The sequence below is a fragment of the Mercenaria mercenaria genome, chromosome 17 (genome assembly GCF_021730395.1).
Source record: "Mercenaria mercenaria strain notata chromosome 17, MADL_Memer_1, whole genome shotgun sequence".
Classification (NCBI taxonomy): Eukaryota; Metazoa; Mollusca; class Bivalvia; order Venerida; family Veneridae; genus Mercenaria; species Mercenaria mercenaria.
In genome coordinates, this window is record NC_069377.1 from 1247763 (window position 1) to 1266557 (window position 18795).

At 36.2% G+C, this 18795-nt stretch overlaps 1 protein-coding gene across 1 annotated transcript; it reads right to left on the reverse strand.

The window, feature by feature from the left end:
• Window positions 1–10726: 10726 nt before the first annotated feature.
• On the reverse strand, window positions 10727–15273 carry LOC123534854 (uncharacterized). The gene is made up of 2 exons (XM_053528693.1): window positions 15085–15273; window positions 10727–14211 (listed from the first exon to the last, which is right to left on the reverse strand). Exon 2 carries the CDS (start codon window positions 14208–14210, stop codon window positions 12096–12098), a length of 2115 nt encoding a protein of 704 aa, XP_053384668.1. The 5' UTR covers window position 14211; window positions 15085–15273; the 3' UTR covers window positions 10727–12095.
• Between the last annotated feature and the right edge of the window lie 3522 nt (window positions 15274–18795).

An 18795-nucleotide genomic window follows, 5' to 3' on the forward strand; every position in this document is an offset into this window, starting at 1 on the left:
TGTACAATTGTCAAATAGAATATCACCATACTCTGAAATTGGTCGTATGAATGATGTGTATATGATTTCGAGTGACTTTCGATCGAGTTGAAATTTTACTTTTTTCATGATATTTATTCTTTTCCATGCTTTACATTTTATATGTTCTATGTGGGTAGACCAGCGAAGATCGTGTGAAAGAATGATGCCTAGATGTTTATGGTTACTGACTTCATTTATATGTTGGGCTTGCATTATAATTGGAGGATGAACATTATACCGATGATGCTTACGAGATATAAGGAGAGATTCTGTTTTAGACGGATTAAATTTCACAAGCCATTTATCTGCCAATGAGCTAATTCTTTTGAGGTCTGAATTTAAGATACAAGATGCCGTTACTGGATCCTCTACCACAATAAAAAGATTGGTATCGTCAGCGAAAAGTCTAATATTAGCTTGGATGTCTAAAACAATATCGTTGATATATATGAGAAAGAGAAGAGGGCCGAGGATAGACCCTTGTGGAACACCAGCGGTTATGAAGTCATCACTAGATTTACAGTCAAAAAGAACAACTCTTTGCTTTCTGTTCTGCAAGTAAGACGAGAACCAAGATAGCATGCGCCCAGAAATGCCTATAGACTGTAATTTAAAAGAAGCCCTTTGTGCCAAACACGATCAAATGCCTTACTTATGTCACAGAAAACAGCTCTTACTTCTTTACCAGAGTCCACAGCTTTTGCGGATGTGTCATGAATATATGTAAGTTGGTTAACGGCTGAGTCTCCCGGGACAAAGCCGGATTGTAGAGGAGTAAGAATGTTGTTATCATGAAGGTGATTGAATGTAAATTTAAACACAATGCGTTCGAGTACTTTATTTACGGTACTAATTAAAGATATTGGCCGATAGTTATTGACCAAAGAAGGATCGCCATATTTGAATAGAGGAGTAACATTTGCTTCTTTCCAACTGTCAGGTACTTGGGATGTACGAATTGAATAATTGAAAAGAGAACAAAGAGGACTACAGAGTTCAGAAGAAAGTTCTCCCAGAATGCGATTGTTGATTCCATCTGGACCAGCGGCTTTTCCTAAAGGAAGGGACTTAAGTATAGACAGTACTTCGTCAGGAGAGATGACAATATCTTGCAATGTGGGGTACGCAAGATTTGGCAAGTCAGGCAGCCGTGTGGCTAGACTTTCGTCAATTTTTTGCTTGATTCAAAAAGAACTCATTCAAGAGATTTGCCTTACCAATGTCATCTGTTATAATATCGTTTCCTGAAACAAGCGGAGGTATAGAACGTGAAGAAAAGGGTTTGATGAATGATTTAAGGCATGTCCACCAGCTCTTAGAGGATTGGCTTACGGACTTTATCTGTTCTGCTAAGTTATTAATGTGTTGTTGTTTCGCCTCACGAAGTTTGGATGTGACCTGGTTTCTGACGGCACGAAATCGTTCCCAGTGATATTGAAAGTTTGTTCGCTTCGCTTTTTGATAAAATCGTCTTCGTTTTCTAATAAGTTGTCTTATTTCATTTTTAAGCCAAAGTGGTTTGTTTTCTCTTATTAAAACTTTTCTATTTGGGATGCACTTTTTAGAAATTTCTATGATTTTATCAGTTACATTTTTAGCATAGGCATTTATATCATCTCTTTTCAAAGATTCCCAATCGCAGTCTGAGGCCATTTGTCTGAGCAGATCATAATTTCCTTTATCAAAAATCCAAATATGGCGATAAAAACATGCTCGCTTTGGCTTTTTTAAATTAAGAAGACCGTAAATGGGACAGTGATATCTGACGTCCTGTTGGAGAAAGGGATCACCAACTCCACTTGAATAAATAAGATTTCTATTGGAAGAGAATATCAGATCAATTATTGAAGAAGATGTTTCCGTATAATTTGTAGGAGAATCAATTATTTGGTGCAAGGAAAACTCGGTACATATCATGTGAATTTTTCTGAAAGAAACGGTATCAGATACGTTTAAATTGAAATCGCCAGTAATTATGATGTTTTCATTTCCCATATCAGATGCTAAATGGATTGAATCAAGAATTAAAGAGTGATGGACAGGATCTGTATTAGGAGGTCTGTAAAATACTCCAAACAAAATAGTTTTATGTGAAATTTTTACTTCGATCCAGATGTATTCAACGCCGATGATTTCAAGGTCATGACGTCTTTTATAATGAATATAGTCCTTAACATATAGTATTACTCCTCCATAGTTGCCGGCACGATCTTTTCTCTCCGGATTTGCAAAGGAATTAAGAAGTAAATCAGAAGTTGGGATATGAGGACCGGGCCATGTCTCTGTAAAACACAGTATGTCAAAGTCCTTTAAATCGGAGTAAAGATGGTCCAATTTTGAAGCTAGACTATGAACGTTGTAGTGTACAAAGGAGAGATGCTTAGATAAATCGATGTATTCGGAATCAGAATTTACAGATGATGACGTAGAATCAGGCCAAGGATTTTCATGGACGTCTCCGGACAGCAAGATAACATAATATAAGAACCAGAGTTGAATCAGTATAAAAAATACTACAGTTAAAACGATGAGATAGAGTGAAAAAACAACATTGATTCGGTGTATTCTGCTAGCCGGATGTGAACGACATTGTGAAGGAATATATATATTTTTAAACGTAAGGTCGTTTTCATTAAGTGCACTGTTAATTCCAACAGGGACAATAAAGTCACAGAGCGATATGAATATCATTAACTGTATGAGAAAAAATCTAAATTTGAAGGGGATGCGAATAACTCTCATGTTGGTCTTGGACAGATTATAATCTATGTTACTGCATTTAGAAGTAGCAAGAATTCAAGCGTTACCAACATGAGAGAGAAATGTTTCATCGGTGCTTTTAATAACAGTGTCAAAGTCCGATAATATATAAAAATGATGTGTGTGTTCATCCGAAGGAGAAAGAAAAAAGAAGAACATGATAACAGGAATCTGAAGAACATTTCGTGAAAGGTCTGTTTCGGAAGGAAAACAAAATTATGTGCAACAGATAGGTACAAAAATGTAAATGTGCGAATGGATAGTGATAACCATGTACACCATGCACCAAGTGATTTGTAACAGTAAGGTGTATAGTGAAAATTTTATCACAATTTGATAATTGCGTTCAAAAGGGCCCTTTTTTTAAAAAAAAAATGTATATATATCTAAACTTACACTACTCAAGCTATGATTTCTTAAAATTTTAGAATAAAAGTGGCAGTGTATTCACGAATTGTTGAATTCTACATAATTATACAATGGGGCTCGTTGAACTTATGTTCTATTTTCACAGGTGTTGTGTAAAACTATATGAGGTATTAATAAAGAAAATGATTAACATCTCAGCCGTTATAGGTACAAAATAGAAAACAACGTAAAGTAATAATTAAACTTATGATAACAATCAGTGTGGGGGAACACGTGACTTAAAAAGGCAGATTACACGGAAAAATGGTCGATAATTTCACCGATTCGTCAGGAAAATCAAGGTATTTCTGTTTATTAACCTTTGTTTTAGATGTTCTTATATATCCTATCATATGCCCCCTACCTTCCGATTTCCTCCGGTACCCATACTTTGTTCCATTCACCTATATTTTCCAAGAACACTTGGGAAGTTTGAATACGTTCGCAGGTTTTGGAATGACGGTATCCACGGACGGATACAGTTTTGTCCAGAAAATACAAATTACTTAAGTAAATGACTGTACAATCACATGAAAAATTAACCAAATACCCTGTTCAACCTAAACATGTAACGAACTGGCAAAAAGCAAAGCTGCCAAAAAGAGAATGTTGAAATCTACGAAATGGCACTGAACACGTACACAGTCTTGACGGGTGCTGTGCACGTACAGGAACAATTATTTTATTTTATATTATAGAAATACTAAAGTTGCCGCGAGTTTTCTGTATTTACACGCACTATTTAATTGTTCTTCGCTATTAATAATATTGTGACGTCTCAGCTTTAATACGTCACCGTTGTTTCACGCACCGATGCCAAATAATATCTTTTTGTCGGATATCACAAAGATTCAAAAGTCTTTGGGTAGACTATAGCACAAAATATGATTGCATTGTTTAAACACAACAGAGAATATTTGCAGAGAACCCTGATTAACTCACTCGGCCATAGCTGTGTAAAAGAATTTAGTGGAAAACATTTGAATACACAACACTATTTGCCTTCGAGTTGTGAACTAGGAATCTGATTTGTCAGCATTCCTTTCCCGACATAGACGTGTTGGCACATGTCTATGTCTATGTTATACTGCTTAACAATCGTTATCGATTATAACTAGCAGGCGCTTTGTCAGGGATAGCTGTTAATAAGAATATAGAGATTATGTGCATCTCAAAGATAAAGTAAAAGAACTATTTTACAGGTCAGGTTAAAAAGTAAAAGCAGGAAGTTGCATCAGAACTGATAGAAGGGTGGTAGCTGCCCAACAAATACTTCTAAGTTGGGACTAGCTTGCAAAGACACGGGGAGACTGTTCCACAGACGTATGCTTCTGGGAAAAAAGGAGTTTGCATGATAATGTGTCTTTGAATACGGTATCAAGTAGTCCAAGTTCCTGGTAAGTCTAAGGTGACTGTGGTCAACAAAAACAAGGAGTTGTTGGATCTTGTATAACATAGTAACTGAGCTGATCTTACGGCGTTGTTCTAGGGTTTGCCAGTTTAGTTCATTTACCATTTTGGAGACACTACTGGTGTAATTGTAGTCGTTATAGATATATCTTGCTGCAGATCTTTGAACTTGCTCAATTTTATGGATTAAGTATTTTTGCCATGGATGCCATATGGTGGAACAGTACTCTAACTGGGGTCTAACATAGGTTTTATATGCAACCTCTTTGACTTTTTTATTTGGGGTTTTGACATTACGTTTGAGGAATCTTAAGGAATTTTTTGCTTTTGATGTTACATTGTTGATACGATTGGTCCATGATAGGTCTTTACTAATGGTTACGCCTAAATATTTGGCAGAATCAGCCGATTTTAAGGATGACTACCCGTAATAGGCCTCAATTTCACCAAAAGCGTACATACAGCTTGATGCTGTAAGCTTTGAAAATGTCAAACGATAGAAATAAGGTGCATATTGACAAGTTATATAGTGACAGAAGCTCTCAAAAATTTCCTTTAGATTACCTCCCTTGATAATTTTGGATTTTTTTCATGAGTTATCTCCCCTGAAAACTAGAAAAATAATTTTCTCCTTTTCCCTATGGGGAATTTTAGATTTCTTTTTGATATTTGTATCAGAATCATATAATGCAGCTTTCTATCGCAAAATTTTCTCGAAACTCAAGCTCAGATTCTCATAATCAAAGAAATTATATATTTCCCATAGGCATCAATGTTAACTTCAATACCGATTATCTCCCCCAAAAATGATAAAATTCGAAAAATCTCTCGGTGAAATGTTTTTAATTTTGAATGTTTTTAAAGTGACCAAATTTCATTTAAATATTACCATCCAGTTACAAGATATGAAATATGGCTATTACACCATGTTATCCGTAACTCGATGTCATGCAGCTTATAAGGGAATAATGGCACATAATGTAGGAGTTCGGTGATATGCTCCCCTGGAAAATTGTTTGGTATTCAAACGCCCTGTGCTACATTCTGGGCACATTTGAGCACCTCTCCAGCAACATATTATTGGCAATATATTTTATACATTTATTTTGACATTTTTCCCAGAATTTGAAATTGTGGTCAGATGCCGGTACTGATCTATTTCACTTACAGTTTCCCGGATAACGACTTAGAGACACTAAGAAATAACAATGCTAAATAGGCAGAACTGACCTAGTTTTTTTTGTCTATTTTTAACTCAGCGACCATTTCCACAGTTATGTAGAGTTTTACATTTGATTTCCCACACTTAAAAATACTACACCATGCACAAAATCTTACCAATAATTATCTTGTCCTTAGCTATTCAAATTTTACCATGGGGTTCAGTTTTGAGTAGTTATACTTATTTATTAATATTTTTAACAACCGCTACAATATGTTTTTCGCATTTAACAATATTCGGTAACTGTGTCGTATATAAAGGGAAAAGGTCTTTGAGTCAGAAAAAGTCCATATTCTGCATTTCCGTGAAGAGAAAGCATTGAAGACGTGGTCTACATCAATGCAAACATCCTTGTGAGTGTATATAGAGCTAGTAAAACATCCTATCACTCGTCATTGTTGAACGAAGTTAGCTTTTTAATGCGTTCATTGCACTGAATGAGCGTTTGAAAAATGAAAATGTTGGAGGCATAGTCAGCACAAACAGAATAGTGTTTACACACGGATACAAGACCTTGCATGGATGTATAAGAGTGGTCTGAAGTCTGTGGTTTCTGACTGGCAATATTCCAGTTTAGTTTCTACTTCATTACCTCATTTTTAAATATCTGAAATGTGCCATGAAGATCTGTTGAATATGCGGGTGTAAATAGGCACTGGTACTTCTGACAGTTTCAGTAGATTTTTGGCGGCAAAACGGCCCTTATTTTGTAGAATGCGAGTTGCCATTTCTAGACAAAATGGTCGACAAATACATTGTATACCATAAACTGCCAGAAATCCAAGAAAGGTTCTGCATCATGGTTGTCTCTATGCATTTGCCTTCCAACATGCCTTGATTTAGATGTTTTATTGCCAAAGTCTCTGATCATACGCATTGCCTTTTCGTATCGGGTAAGCCACACTGCGGAGTCATTCCGCTCTGTCGGAAGAACTTGTATTTTTGTCTTTGTAACGGCATTTAGTAAGTCCATATCTTCCTTCTGCAAAAGGTTCGTTAGCGCTACGATGATACTCAACACATTTTCAGATACAAGAGAAATGATAATGTCTTCTCATCTTCATCTACATGCAGTGTTTCCTTAGCTTGGATTATCACTGTAAACGTGCTTATAAACATGCAGAAGGCTCAACTTGACCACAGAGACACAGAAAGGGTTCGCAGTTTAGTGCATTGCTCCATTTTCTCCATTGGAACTGTGTCCCTTGCCAGTTCCTCGGTAAACACTACCGATCATTTAGCTGAGTAATCGAACATAAAGCTTACATCTTGCACAGTTGCCATCATGGTTTTGACACATGGGAATTTAGAGCTGTGTACTAAGACTAAATTAAAACAATGAGCTTTGTAATGTATATCATTTGCATCTTGAAATCGTTCTTTTATAAGCGTTTGCACACCACGGTATTTTTTGTTTGATGTCCCACCATAGCATTGCGCTCTTAACTTTAAAATACATAAATCAGCTTCTTGCAAGAAATCCAAGATATTGCGATTACTTTTAACACCTTTGATAGATTTGCACTCAATAAATCATATAGGAACTCTTTACAGAGGCACATTTATCATCGGTAGGCCTAATCCTAATGCATAGCGAGAGTTGTTTCTTGGTTGATTTGTCAGTTGCTTCGTCAACAATGATGGCAAAGAAAGGAGCATTTATACAGTCCACTTACAATTTTACTCGTATTTGATTAAAGCAAAGAGATCTGTTTTTATTTTTAATTATACTGTGCATCGCCCATGTGCTTTCTTTAAAAATTACCATTCTGCGCAAATGTGTATAACATTTTTATGAAGTTGCTACCCTCTGTCCGTATGGCCGTGTGTTGCTATATTCTGCTCAGTACAAATAGCAGTACTTAACCTTTATTATTTCCCCTAGTACGTGTCTATTTCTTTGTACTGAATTCTTTGTTGATTCATATATTTTCTTGCTTATCGAATTATTTTTCCTGTCTTGATAGTCGCATAATTTCCCTCTAGGACCGACGCATCGTGATGACAGGATTCTTTATAACGTCTTTTCAACCAGATGAAAACATTTTTCGAATCTGTTACCGGTAACTCTAATATAGAGGTTTTCTTCCTACTGCCAATGCGCCTAAACAAAATGCAGTTAGCACAATATGCTTCGTCTTTTGCGCCAGTGGTACCCGGACAGCCATTTTGCATTGGATTTTCGCTGTTTATCACCAAACATTCTGAAAATATGTAAATAAAAACATGACTTTCATATAAATTCACAGAAACTAGGAAATATATGTAACACCCATCATCCTTAACACCCTCGTATTTTTATTGCATTTTTGTGTTTGTTTTTTCTTTTCTCATATTTGAAGAAAATGTGTAGGCATGCGTCTAAAGTGCCTATGTGTCTCCGAGTCGTCATATAACACTATATATAATATATGTAAGCAATTGTTGTCGTTGATATTACTCTAAATACTGCGTTTCTGTAATAAATGGGGTAAAAATGCAGTCCACCTATAAATACGTTGTAAAAAAGTTTTCTTTTTATTTTCATATGCGTGTTTCTTCATGCGCATTCTGAATTAAATTATGCGGACAAATATGGAGCATGTCTGCTTCAGTGCCGTACATGAACTTTGGTAGATCCTGTTTTTCAGAAAGTGCGATTTTATCTTTTGACACAATAAATATGTAAAACACGTTTAAATACAGAAGCCTCGTGGCAACTGAGTATTTCTATAGTATAAAATTGAATCATTGGCCCTGTAACGTGCACAGCGCCCGTGAAGACTGTGTACGTGTTCAGCGCCATTTCGTAGATTTTGACATTCTCATTTTTGCAGCTTTGTTTTTGCCAGTTCGTTACATGTTTATGGACTGGATACTTTGTTAACTTTTCATGTGATTGTACTATCATTTACTTCTGTAATTAGTATTTTCTGGGCTAAATTGTGTCGGCCCGTGGGTACCGTCATCCCAAAAACTGCGAATGGTTTCAAACTTCCCAAGTGTTCTCGGAAATTGTAGGTGAATGGAACAAAGTATGGGTACTGGAGGAAATCGGAAGGTAAGGGGCATATGATAGGACATATAAGAACATCTAAAACAAATGTTTATCAATAGAAATACCTTGATATTCCTGACGAATCGGAGAAATAATCGGCCATTTTTCCGTGTAATCTGCCTTTGTAAGTCACGTGTTCCCCCACGTTTGCCTCAGTGTGGCTACGGCGCTGCTAAATTTGAAAGAAAAATACATGTACATTTTTAACACACATAGTAATTTGGATTACTGACTTTGCTGAAATACATGTACTTTTCAAATGCTCAAGACGTCAAAATATAGATATTCAACAGGATCAGTTGTCGATCTGATTACGACTCGAACCCACAAAGATGAGGGGCAAGCGATTTGAAGTCGCCGACATTAACCAGTCGGTCTCGGAGCCCCAATTATTCGACAAATGCATTTAACTGAACGCTGAAGTAGATTGATATCTTGTTGCTGAGTAACAACTGCTTATTTACCGAAACCTGAATGTAACATGTGGAGCATACAATATATACTTCTATGTTTTGCGCATTGCAAACTACATGTACTAGTATCTTGTGCGCACGACTTACTTATTTCGTGCACACGAGATACTAGCTACATTTGTACTATTTCTACAAGCTACTTCGGGCTTCCGTAGATGTTTTTTTAAAGTATTGAGCACGAGTATTATCTCGTGAACACTAACAAAATCTTTTTCGAACGCCACTTCTAGTCTCAGTACTTATCCAACCTGAAAAGACAATGTATAAAATGACTCAAGACAGTTTCATTATTTTCCGCTTTATTATTGGATTATAAAGAAAATGGAAAATTTTGAGATTGTAAGTATTCCCGCGAGTGTTTATACTATAGCAATGTAGATGGAATGTGTGTTTGTTTAATGGGGTTTATTTCATTTAGCGTAACATTATGCTTGATCTGGCTCACACAAGTTGCGCATGCGCAAGGCGTAAGGCTTCGTAAAGTCTCCCTACATGTACTTTGACAGTGTTACGTTTTCTCGTCCTATGGGATCACAGAGTTCACTCTAATATTTGTTTATTCCGTTTAAAGAATTTAATCATTTCTGAAGCAAGATTGTCCTAATGTGTAATTTGAACGTGTATGCATAATAATTCAGGGTATAAGTCGTTCACTACCGCTCGTCTTTTTTCGTTATTCCATCAAAATCTAACCGGCGTTTTTCAATGAGACTGTATACATACAGTACGAGCAAAATTAACATCAACACTAACAAAATAGTTATTACAAAGCATATAATTTCATCATTTAAAAGATATAAACAGTCCGCAAAATCTCTGAAGGAGTGACTGTTGATCAGTATGCATTTAATATAATGTTCATTTCACAGCAACAGGCTTAAATTCCTTCCCTTTCAGAGAGTAATTGATCGCGGCCGATGATCATATTGAATAGGACAAGTATATGCGCGCTGGGGAAAATATTTCATGATGGACCTGTGAATTCTTTACTTATGGGTGAAACAGGTCTCATAAGCGTTAATACGACTAGCTTCTACTGATTATAAAACATACCGTACGATTTGTTGTGAATTAACTGTTGTTGTAATTTTAGTAGTTCAACCGCCACCCTTGTTTAAGAGCAACATTTAAAAAACACGTTTTTTTTTCATCCTCAAGTAATAAGTAAGTAGACTCGCCCAGTTTAATCAATCTAGACGCATAATCTAACTCTATACATAGAGCGCCTACTTCACCCGATTTACATTCGGAACATTTTCACGCGTTTCGGGCTTTATCGTATGTTTAACATGGGATTTTTGAACCGTCCAAAGATGGTGGAAATGTTTGTCTCATTGTTTATTTTTTTTCAATAAAACTGTTACTGCTTTCATTGTCTACCACTTTTTTTCCACATTTGCCTGAAAAAAAAACAGTAATGAGTTTGTACACTGTTCAGACAATTGTGCTCTGTTGAAATTTAACCAAACACAAGTTTACCTGCATAAACAGAAAGCATGATATGTCACCATGCGCGGATCCAGAAGGGGGTGGGGGGGGGGGGGGGACCGGGGGTCCGGACCCCCTCTGGAAAATCTTTAAAAAAGGAAAGAAGACAAGAAGGAAAGAAAATGTTTTTCGAAAAAGGCAACATTAGGACTGCATGTAAAGTATATGCGGCTGCTGCTACATACGACCCCGACATAATTCATATTATTTATCTAAAAGAAACCAAGAATTTTACCTTCAAGAAAGCTTGATTTTATCATTTTCCCAAATTTAACAGGTTAGTCCGTCAAACTGTCCCAGAATGCAAAAAATGAAGTGCTAAATTTCAAAATTTCCAGGGTGGGGGCAGGGGATCGGACCCCCTCTGAGAAAATTGGCTGTGTCCGTGCATGGTCACTATACCTGTCCAGTACTGAACATTATGGTAAACGCTTCTTTCCTGCACAAATGACAATTTCGCAACTTCTGTCCGGTTTGTACAAATTTCTGGCCGCGATAAACCATTTGACTTGTTATGCTATACTGCAGTAGAGAAAATTAGGTGCCTTCCAGTAGGGGACTTTGTATTGCATGGCAATACTTCATTCACTTGTTTCATATAGGAAGGAGCTGTTCTACCAAAAGGCTGACAGGTCTAGTGAAAGTTCTGCAACAAAAACAGTTTGATTTTAGGGCAGATATGTATTTTTCTATTAAATTATACTTAATACACCAACTCATGCAACTTCTTTTAATGATTTATTCATGGACAGAAGCATTAAACCTTATCATGCTGGACCTGATTGATTCTGCTTTTGCAACCAATGCAGATCATGCAGTCTGATCAAGATCTGCACTGTTTGCCATTCAGTCAGTATTGTTTTGGTAAACACCCTTTTAAAAGTTAATGGTTCTATTGAAATTGAAAGCTGGGCAAGTTCATTATAAAAAATTAGCAGGGTAAAGGTTAAGTTGCCTATATGTACATGTTTGACATTCTAATATTCATAGAGCATAATTATAGCAATACACATCATCTTTATTTAAGTGCTCATGTTTTATTCAGTGTTGTTTTCACTTCAGCATAGTTTCCTGCATGTTAAGAAGTCTATGTATAAGAGCATTTTCTGTGTTATTTCTTCAACATCTATTTACTGACTTAAACATTAAGATGCAAACATATTCTGTATAATGTATCTTGTATGTATGAATTTTCACAGAGCACGTTATAGCTGTGCATGACACCTTAATGTAGGTTCTAATGTTTTATGTAGTTTTCAGTTCAGTTCAGCACAGTTTATTGCATGTTTACTAATTCATTTAGAAGTCTACATACATGAACATTTGCGGCATTGTTTCTTTCTCGAATATCCAAAGATTTCATGTAGCATGCTAGAGCATCCATATGCCGGTTTTCCTGTTCCATACACTGGCCTAGTAAGTTCAGGGCTGTTTCCCTGTGACGCAGGTTTGACTCTGATTCAGTGGCTATGACCAGCTTTGCAAGTGCATGCTGTTGGTCTCTATATCTTTGAAGAGCTCCATATGTCTTGTACTGTAGGAAGTAGAGATAAGGGAGCGAATCCACCACAGCCCAGTTCATCCAAAAGTCATTTCTTTCATTCTGTCTTTCATTCCTTTCAGACATGTCCTCTTGTGTGGATCTAAACATTTCATATTGTAGCTCTGCTGGAACACAGCAAATTTCACACTGCAGAAATCTAATGCAGAATGATGTGATATGTTTTATTAGTTCTTCATTTCCGCTGTTACATTTATTCACGAATCCTCGCCTTAGATGTTTCGTGACATAAAAATAACAGTTACACATAGGTTCAACCGTATTCAGATCATACTTTTCTTCAGTATTTCTCAGTACAAACTCTGCCATTTCCATATCTCTTGCACAATATAATGCAGATGCAAGTTTTAATCTACCAGATGACACATCTGAGTCCAAACCAACTGTAAACCAAGCCAAGGCTTCTTGGGATATACTGTTTGTAGTGTAAATATCGCGAGATGCTATCACAGATCCTAGTGATGAAGAAAGTAGTGGTATATGAAGCTTAAATGCAATTTTTTCCAAACTGTTGAAACCCATTTCTCTGTATGTTGTAGTGTATGCGAACATAATGTTTGATAACCTTTCATGCACTTGCTCATTTTGATCAGGCGTTATTTTTCCTAAAAGGAACTTGTGATCGATACTTATTCCCTCTGTAAATACATTTAATAGCTGGGCAGAAATGGCGGCATTCATTTCTTCAGGAGTATGGCTATACTGTAAAGGCTCATCCATGATCATCTTCATATGAAGTCTTGTGCCAAGGTCATCAATGGGTATCTCCAGCAGTTTGAGACCTGCACTTTGTATGATATTTTGTAGTACTTCAAGACATTTATGTTTATTGTGAGGAGAAAATCTCCCTGCCATTAGGTTGTTTTCAGGTATTATGAAATGTGGACAGTTTTCCTGTCTGACAAATTTCTGCAATACTACAAGGCAGCATGTTAAACATGCAAGTAAATTGGATTGCCTCCAGTTATTTGAGTATGTATTCTGTATACAATGAAACAAAGCAGTCTTACACATGAAACTTGATAGGACACTGTCACACTGAGGATTTATAAATGCTTTTAGAATCATCTTCATCAAGATGTAACATCGAATCTGTGTGATGTTTAAACTAAACATCAGACATCTCTCAGCTTGCGAAGTGGATATCCTCCATTCAAGTTGCTCAGGGTTCTGACCATTTTTACTGCTACATGGTACAACAAAATATCCTGTAGTCTCACAGTATCTCTTCATATCTTCTGTAGGCCATTTTCCAATACCTTGTCTTTCTAACCAAGGCCAAGCTTCTCTAGGCCATGATTTACAGGGAAATGCTAAAACATCATCTTGATCACAACATCCTTCAATTCCTTGTGATGATATAGCAGGACCATCTATTACAGATCCAGCTATATCTTTACTAAGATCTGTATACAATGTGTTTTTCAACAGCAGTTTTCCCCTGTACACTGTATGATGATTACTGTAACCTCCATGCAAATCTTGCAGTAGACAGTAGCCAGGTGATGTGGTCTCATCCTGGATCATCAGTAGATTCCTCCTGCCATGTTGGTACTCATTTAGTTCATGTACCACATTAACTTCATTGTCGCAGATAAGATTATCAATGTCTGACTCAAGGCCGATTGTTGTTGACCCTTCAGACTTGCTACCAAAATGATAATTGGAAATGTTCGAACCCTTCAGGCTGTTGTAACTGGTTGACATGGTTTCGCTCAACAAGAAAATCCTCCTCCGCTTCAGAATCATTCTCTCATTTACACCAATATCATTGAGCACTTCTGACAGTTTCAGTGATACAGTCCGGACATAATCAGGATCATGAAACATTCTGGAATTGTAAAACAGTAGAATATATTTACTCAACTGTATCTTTTATCATCTAATTATTATTTGTTTGAAAAATAGATTTTTGTGCCTCTATAGTTTTTTAAGGAGTTGGAGGTGGGTGGGGGTGGGGAACTTAGATTTGCCTGTGTCTGTCTGTCCATCAGCCTGATTTTGTGTGACATCTATCTCAAAAATGTATTAAACTTACTAGAGTCATCAAACCTCACAGGACTTTTATTCACCTTGTGAAGTTGTGCACCTAGTGTTATAATTAGGATTTTATACAGACATACAAATTTTATAGTGTAGTCAAAAATATGCATACGGTATCTACGTAATTAAAATATCAGTGTGAGAAATGCTAGAAAATCATGCATAATTATATAACTAAAAATATTTATTTATTTTCTGTATACTTTTTTAATTTCTGATGCTTTAGATCTACTATAAATTACATCTGGAAATAGGGCAGGATGACTTTTTTTATCAAATGGTGATCAGGTCTAAGAAAAGAATTCTTTGTTTCCAGTAACCTGCTCAAAAAATTAGGGTAGGTAGGTCAGAATTGTTTTTTTTTTACTTTTTATTTTATTTATTATGCAAATTAGACTTTTTGGAAATTATTTTTGTGTCAAAAAATGAATACAAATAAGGGGGTTATTGATATATAGTTGATTTCTAACATCACTGATCATGTTTAAAGCATAAAATTTTTTTTTAAAGTTTAAAAAACTATTTTTCAAGGACATAAAAAACATTTAGGGTCTGGCCAAAAATTTAGGGTAGGTCAAGATAATTAACGGAAACAAACTATTTTTTATTCTGTATGTGTAACATTTAACCAAAGATAAAGTGTATGTACCTATCCACTCACCTTGAAGTTATTTTCTCCTAAAATATGGTTGTGTTTTTCGCCTTTTTTCCTTGTGTAAAACTCATATGATTAAGTCTACTTTCCTTTTTAGAGATTTTGGGAATTTTATTAAAATTTACTTCCTCTTTTGGTTTTGTTCAACTAAGAGAGATAAATCTTTCACGTAATACAATAAGAACATCTTTACATTATTTCCCTTTACATTATTATGTATAAAGCTATCATAAAATGACTGTAAGAAAATTTGCACCCAGATAGTAGTATGCAGGGGTGGTGTGTGTGGGAGAAAGGGGGTACTCTCCCTGGGATATTTTTAAGTGAGAATGGCAAATGGTGCATTTTGGGGTATATTTGAATAAAATACAGTGAACTTAAACTTTATTCTTTTTTAATAAATTTCATACAGAATGTATTACATTGTAATTTAGTTTATTATAATTCAAACTTAGGGCCTCATGATACTGTTCCCAGACTCCTCGAACAGGTGTAGACTTGAGATATTTCAGGACAGTCACTGGTCCTAATTTAGGCTTTTGATTGCTCTGCCAGAATCTCACTATATATAACTCTGTTAAACCATATCCAGCTAGATATCTAAAATGAACTTGTCAGTCTTTTAGTTTGGATAGTACCATTAACTGTAAAAGGGATGTTTACCAAACAGAAACTGACTGATGGCAAGCTGATGTTGGTCTGCACTGGCCTGATAGGCAGATTCGCTTGCCACCAGCAGGTTAAGGGTTGAAAAGGAGATTTCGGGTTTTAGAATGTAGATTTTTTTTCATGTTTTTAGCTTACCTGAGCCAAATGCTTTTGGTGAGCTTTTGAGACCGCTCAGTGTCCGTCTTGTGTCATGTGTCTGTCAACATTTTCTAAAAAAAATAATCTTGATTTTGAAAACCACTGGGCAGAATTACACCAAACTTCACAGGGATGATCCTTGGATGGCCGCCTTTCACAAAAGCATTGAATACCATGCCATGGAAAAAAATGTTCTTGTTCAAAATCACAAGGTATAGAGCCTTGATATTTGGCTTGTGACATCATCTAATGGTCCTATATTATGAAGATTGTTCTAATTGTGCCCTTGGGGTGAAAAGAGGCCTCGCCGCATGGGTCACAAGGTTTATATAGACTTACATAGGAGAAAAACTTTAAAAATCTTCTTGTCTAAAATCACAAAACCTATGCTTTTGATACTTGGTATGTAGCATTGCCTTATGGTCCTCTACCAAAGTTGTTCAAATTATAACTCTGGGGTGAAAAGAGGCCCGGCCATGGAGGTCTCAAGTTTTACATAGTCTTATATAGGAAAATAAACTTTAAAAATCCTCCTGTCTGAAACTGAAAGGCCTAGGCTTTTGTACCAATGTTGCATTGCCATGTAGTCCTCTGCCAAAATTGTTGAAATTATGCCCCTGGGGTAAAATGAGGCCCTGCCCCAGGGGTCTCATGGTTTTACATATAGTATCATAAGGGAAAAAAAATTTCTTGTTCGAAACTGCAAAGCATAGGTTTTTTGATATTTGGTATTTTGCCTTGCCTAATGATCCTCTACCATAACTGTTCAAATTATAACCCTGGGGTGAAAAGAGGCCCTGCCCTGGGGGTCCCAAATTTAACATTAACATTATTATTATAACATAAATTTCTATACTAGGAATAAAAATATAAATCTTCTTGTCTGAAAGTTCAAGGCCTAGGCCTTTGATATTTGGTATTTAGTAGATCTCTAACAAGACTGTTCAAATTATGCCCCTAGGGTGAAAAGAGGTTCTGCCCTGGGGTCACTTCTGATACGAGTAATATAGGAAAAAGTACTTAAAAAATTATCAGATAATATTTCCTAGACTGTTTAATTATAATTTCCTGATGACCCAAAATGATTAGGGGTCACTTGACTGTGACCTTGACCTACTTTATTGTTTTTTAAGATACAGCCTTGAAATTTTGATGGCATGTAACAGTTTTGCATTATAACTGATCTTAAAACTGAATTTCAATGGCAATGAATGTTACTACTGATATTTTCTTATTAGCATCAGTTTGCCATTTGAAACATGTGGCTCATTATACTCAGGTTAGCGATTCAGGGTCATCGTGATCCTCTTGTTAATTTTTAACTGAATCACAGGCCTGAATTGACTGATTCACATGAATTATCCAAATTTACAATTCATACATGCTCCCTTAAACTTTATGTTTACCAATAAAATCTCATTAATGACATATCAGAGAAGAAACATCATACAGTATCATTTTCATGTAAGGAGCTCTACACTGATCATAGTCAAGCCTTGTTTGTAAAAGCTTATGAAAATTATGTTAACCCTTACCATGCTGGACACAACTGATTCTGTCTTTGTGACCAGTGCAGTCTGATCAAGATCTGCACCGTTCGCCACTCAGTATCTTTTTTATAAGCATCCCTTTTATCAGTTATTGGTACTGTTCAAAAGCTCATTATAGAAATTTAGCAGGGTAAGGGTTAACAGAATGATAATAAGTTATGAAATATATTATAATTATTGAATATCTTTACCATTTGTATTTTTACTTCAGTAAGTTTACCACTAATTATTTTACCTTCACCAAACTTTGTTGGGGCTAACATAGGGATCACTGTGTTCCATCCCCAATCTGGTTATCATACATATATATCATGTTGAATAATGTGTATGTTTTAAGAATGATGAAACATTCACATACCAGGTTACATAACTCTTAACATTTGTTTTGACAAATTACGCCTTGGTAATCTTAGTGGTAGAGCGCCTCCTTAGAGTCTGAGAGGTCGTGGCAATGCATAGGTTCAATTCCTGGCCGCATCATACCAAAGACGTAAAATATTGTAGTTGTAGCTTCCTCACTTGGTGCACAGCATTAAGAGGACAGTGCTAGGACTGGTCAGCCCAGAGTCAGTATAATGTGATGGGGTCGGGTATCATGTCTTGTGTCTATGGGGTCATATTCCAGTGAGGCAGCACGACAAAGTTAAGCATTGTGCTCAATGCTACAAGTAATGAAACTTGGTCAGAATGTTACCCTCAATAAAATCTTGGATGAGTTTGATATTGGGTCATCTTGGGCCAAAAACTAGGTCACCGGGTCAAATCAAAGGAAAAGCTTGTTAACACTCTAGTGGTCACAATTTTGGCCCACTCTTAATGAAACTTGGTCAGAATGTTACCCTCAATGAAATCTTGGACGAGTTTGATATTGGGTCATCTGGGGTAAAAAACTAGGTCACGAGGTCAAATCAAAGGAAAAGCTTGTTAACATTGTAGAGGCAACATTTTAGACTGTATCTTCATGAATCTTGGTCCGAATGTTAATCATGATGATCTCAAAGTCCAGTTTGAATCTGGGACATGTAGGATTAAAAACTAGGTCAGCAGGTCAAATCAAAGGAAAAGCTAGTTAACACTCTAGAGGCCACATTTACGACCGTATCTTAATGAAACTTGGTCAGAATGTTAATCTGGATGATCTATAGGTAAAGTTTAAATCTGGGTCAGGTGGAGTCAAAAACTAGGTCACTGGGTCAAATCAAAGGAGAAGCTTGTTAACACTCTAGAGGCCACATTTATGACTGTATCTTCATGAAACTTAGTCGGAATGTTAATCTTGATGATTTTTAGGTCAAATTCAAATCTGGGTCATGTGGGGTGAAAAACTAGGTCACCGTGTCAAATCAAAGGAAAAGTTAGT

Bases quoted from the DNA above. Each gene is read 5' to 3' on its own strand.
- LOC123534854 (XM_053528693.1), bottom strand. From the start codon at position 14,210: ATGTTTCATGATCCTGATTATGTCCGGACTGTATCACTGAAACTGTCA.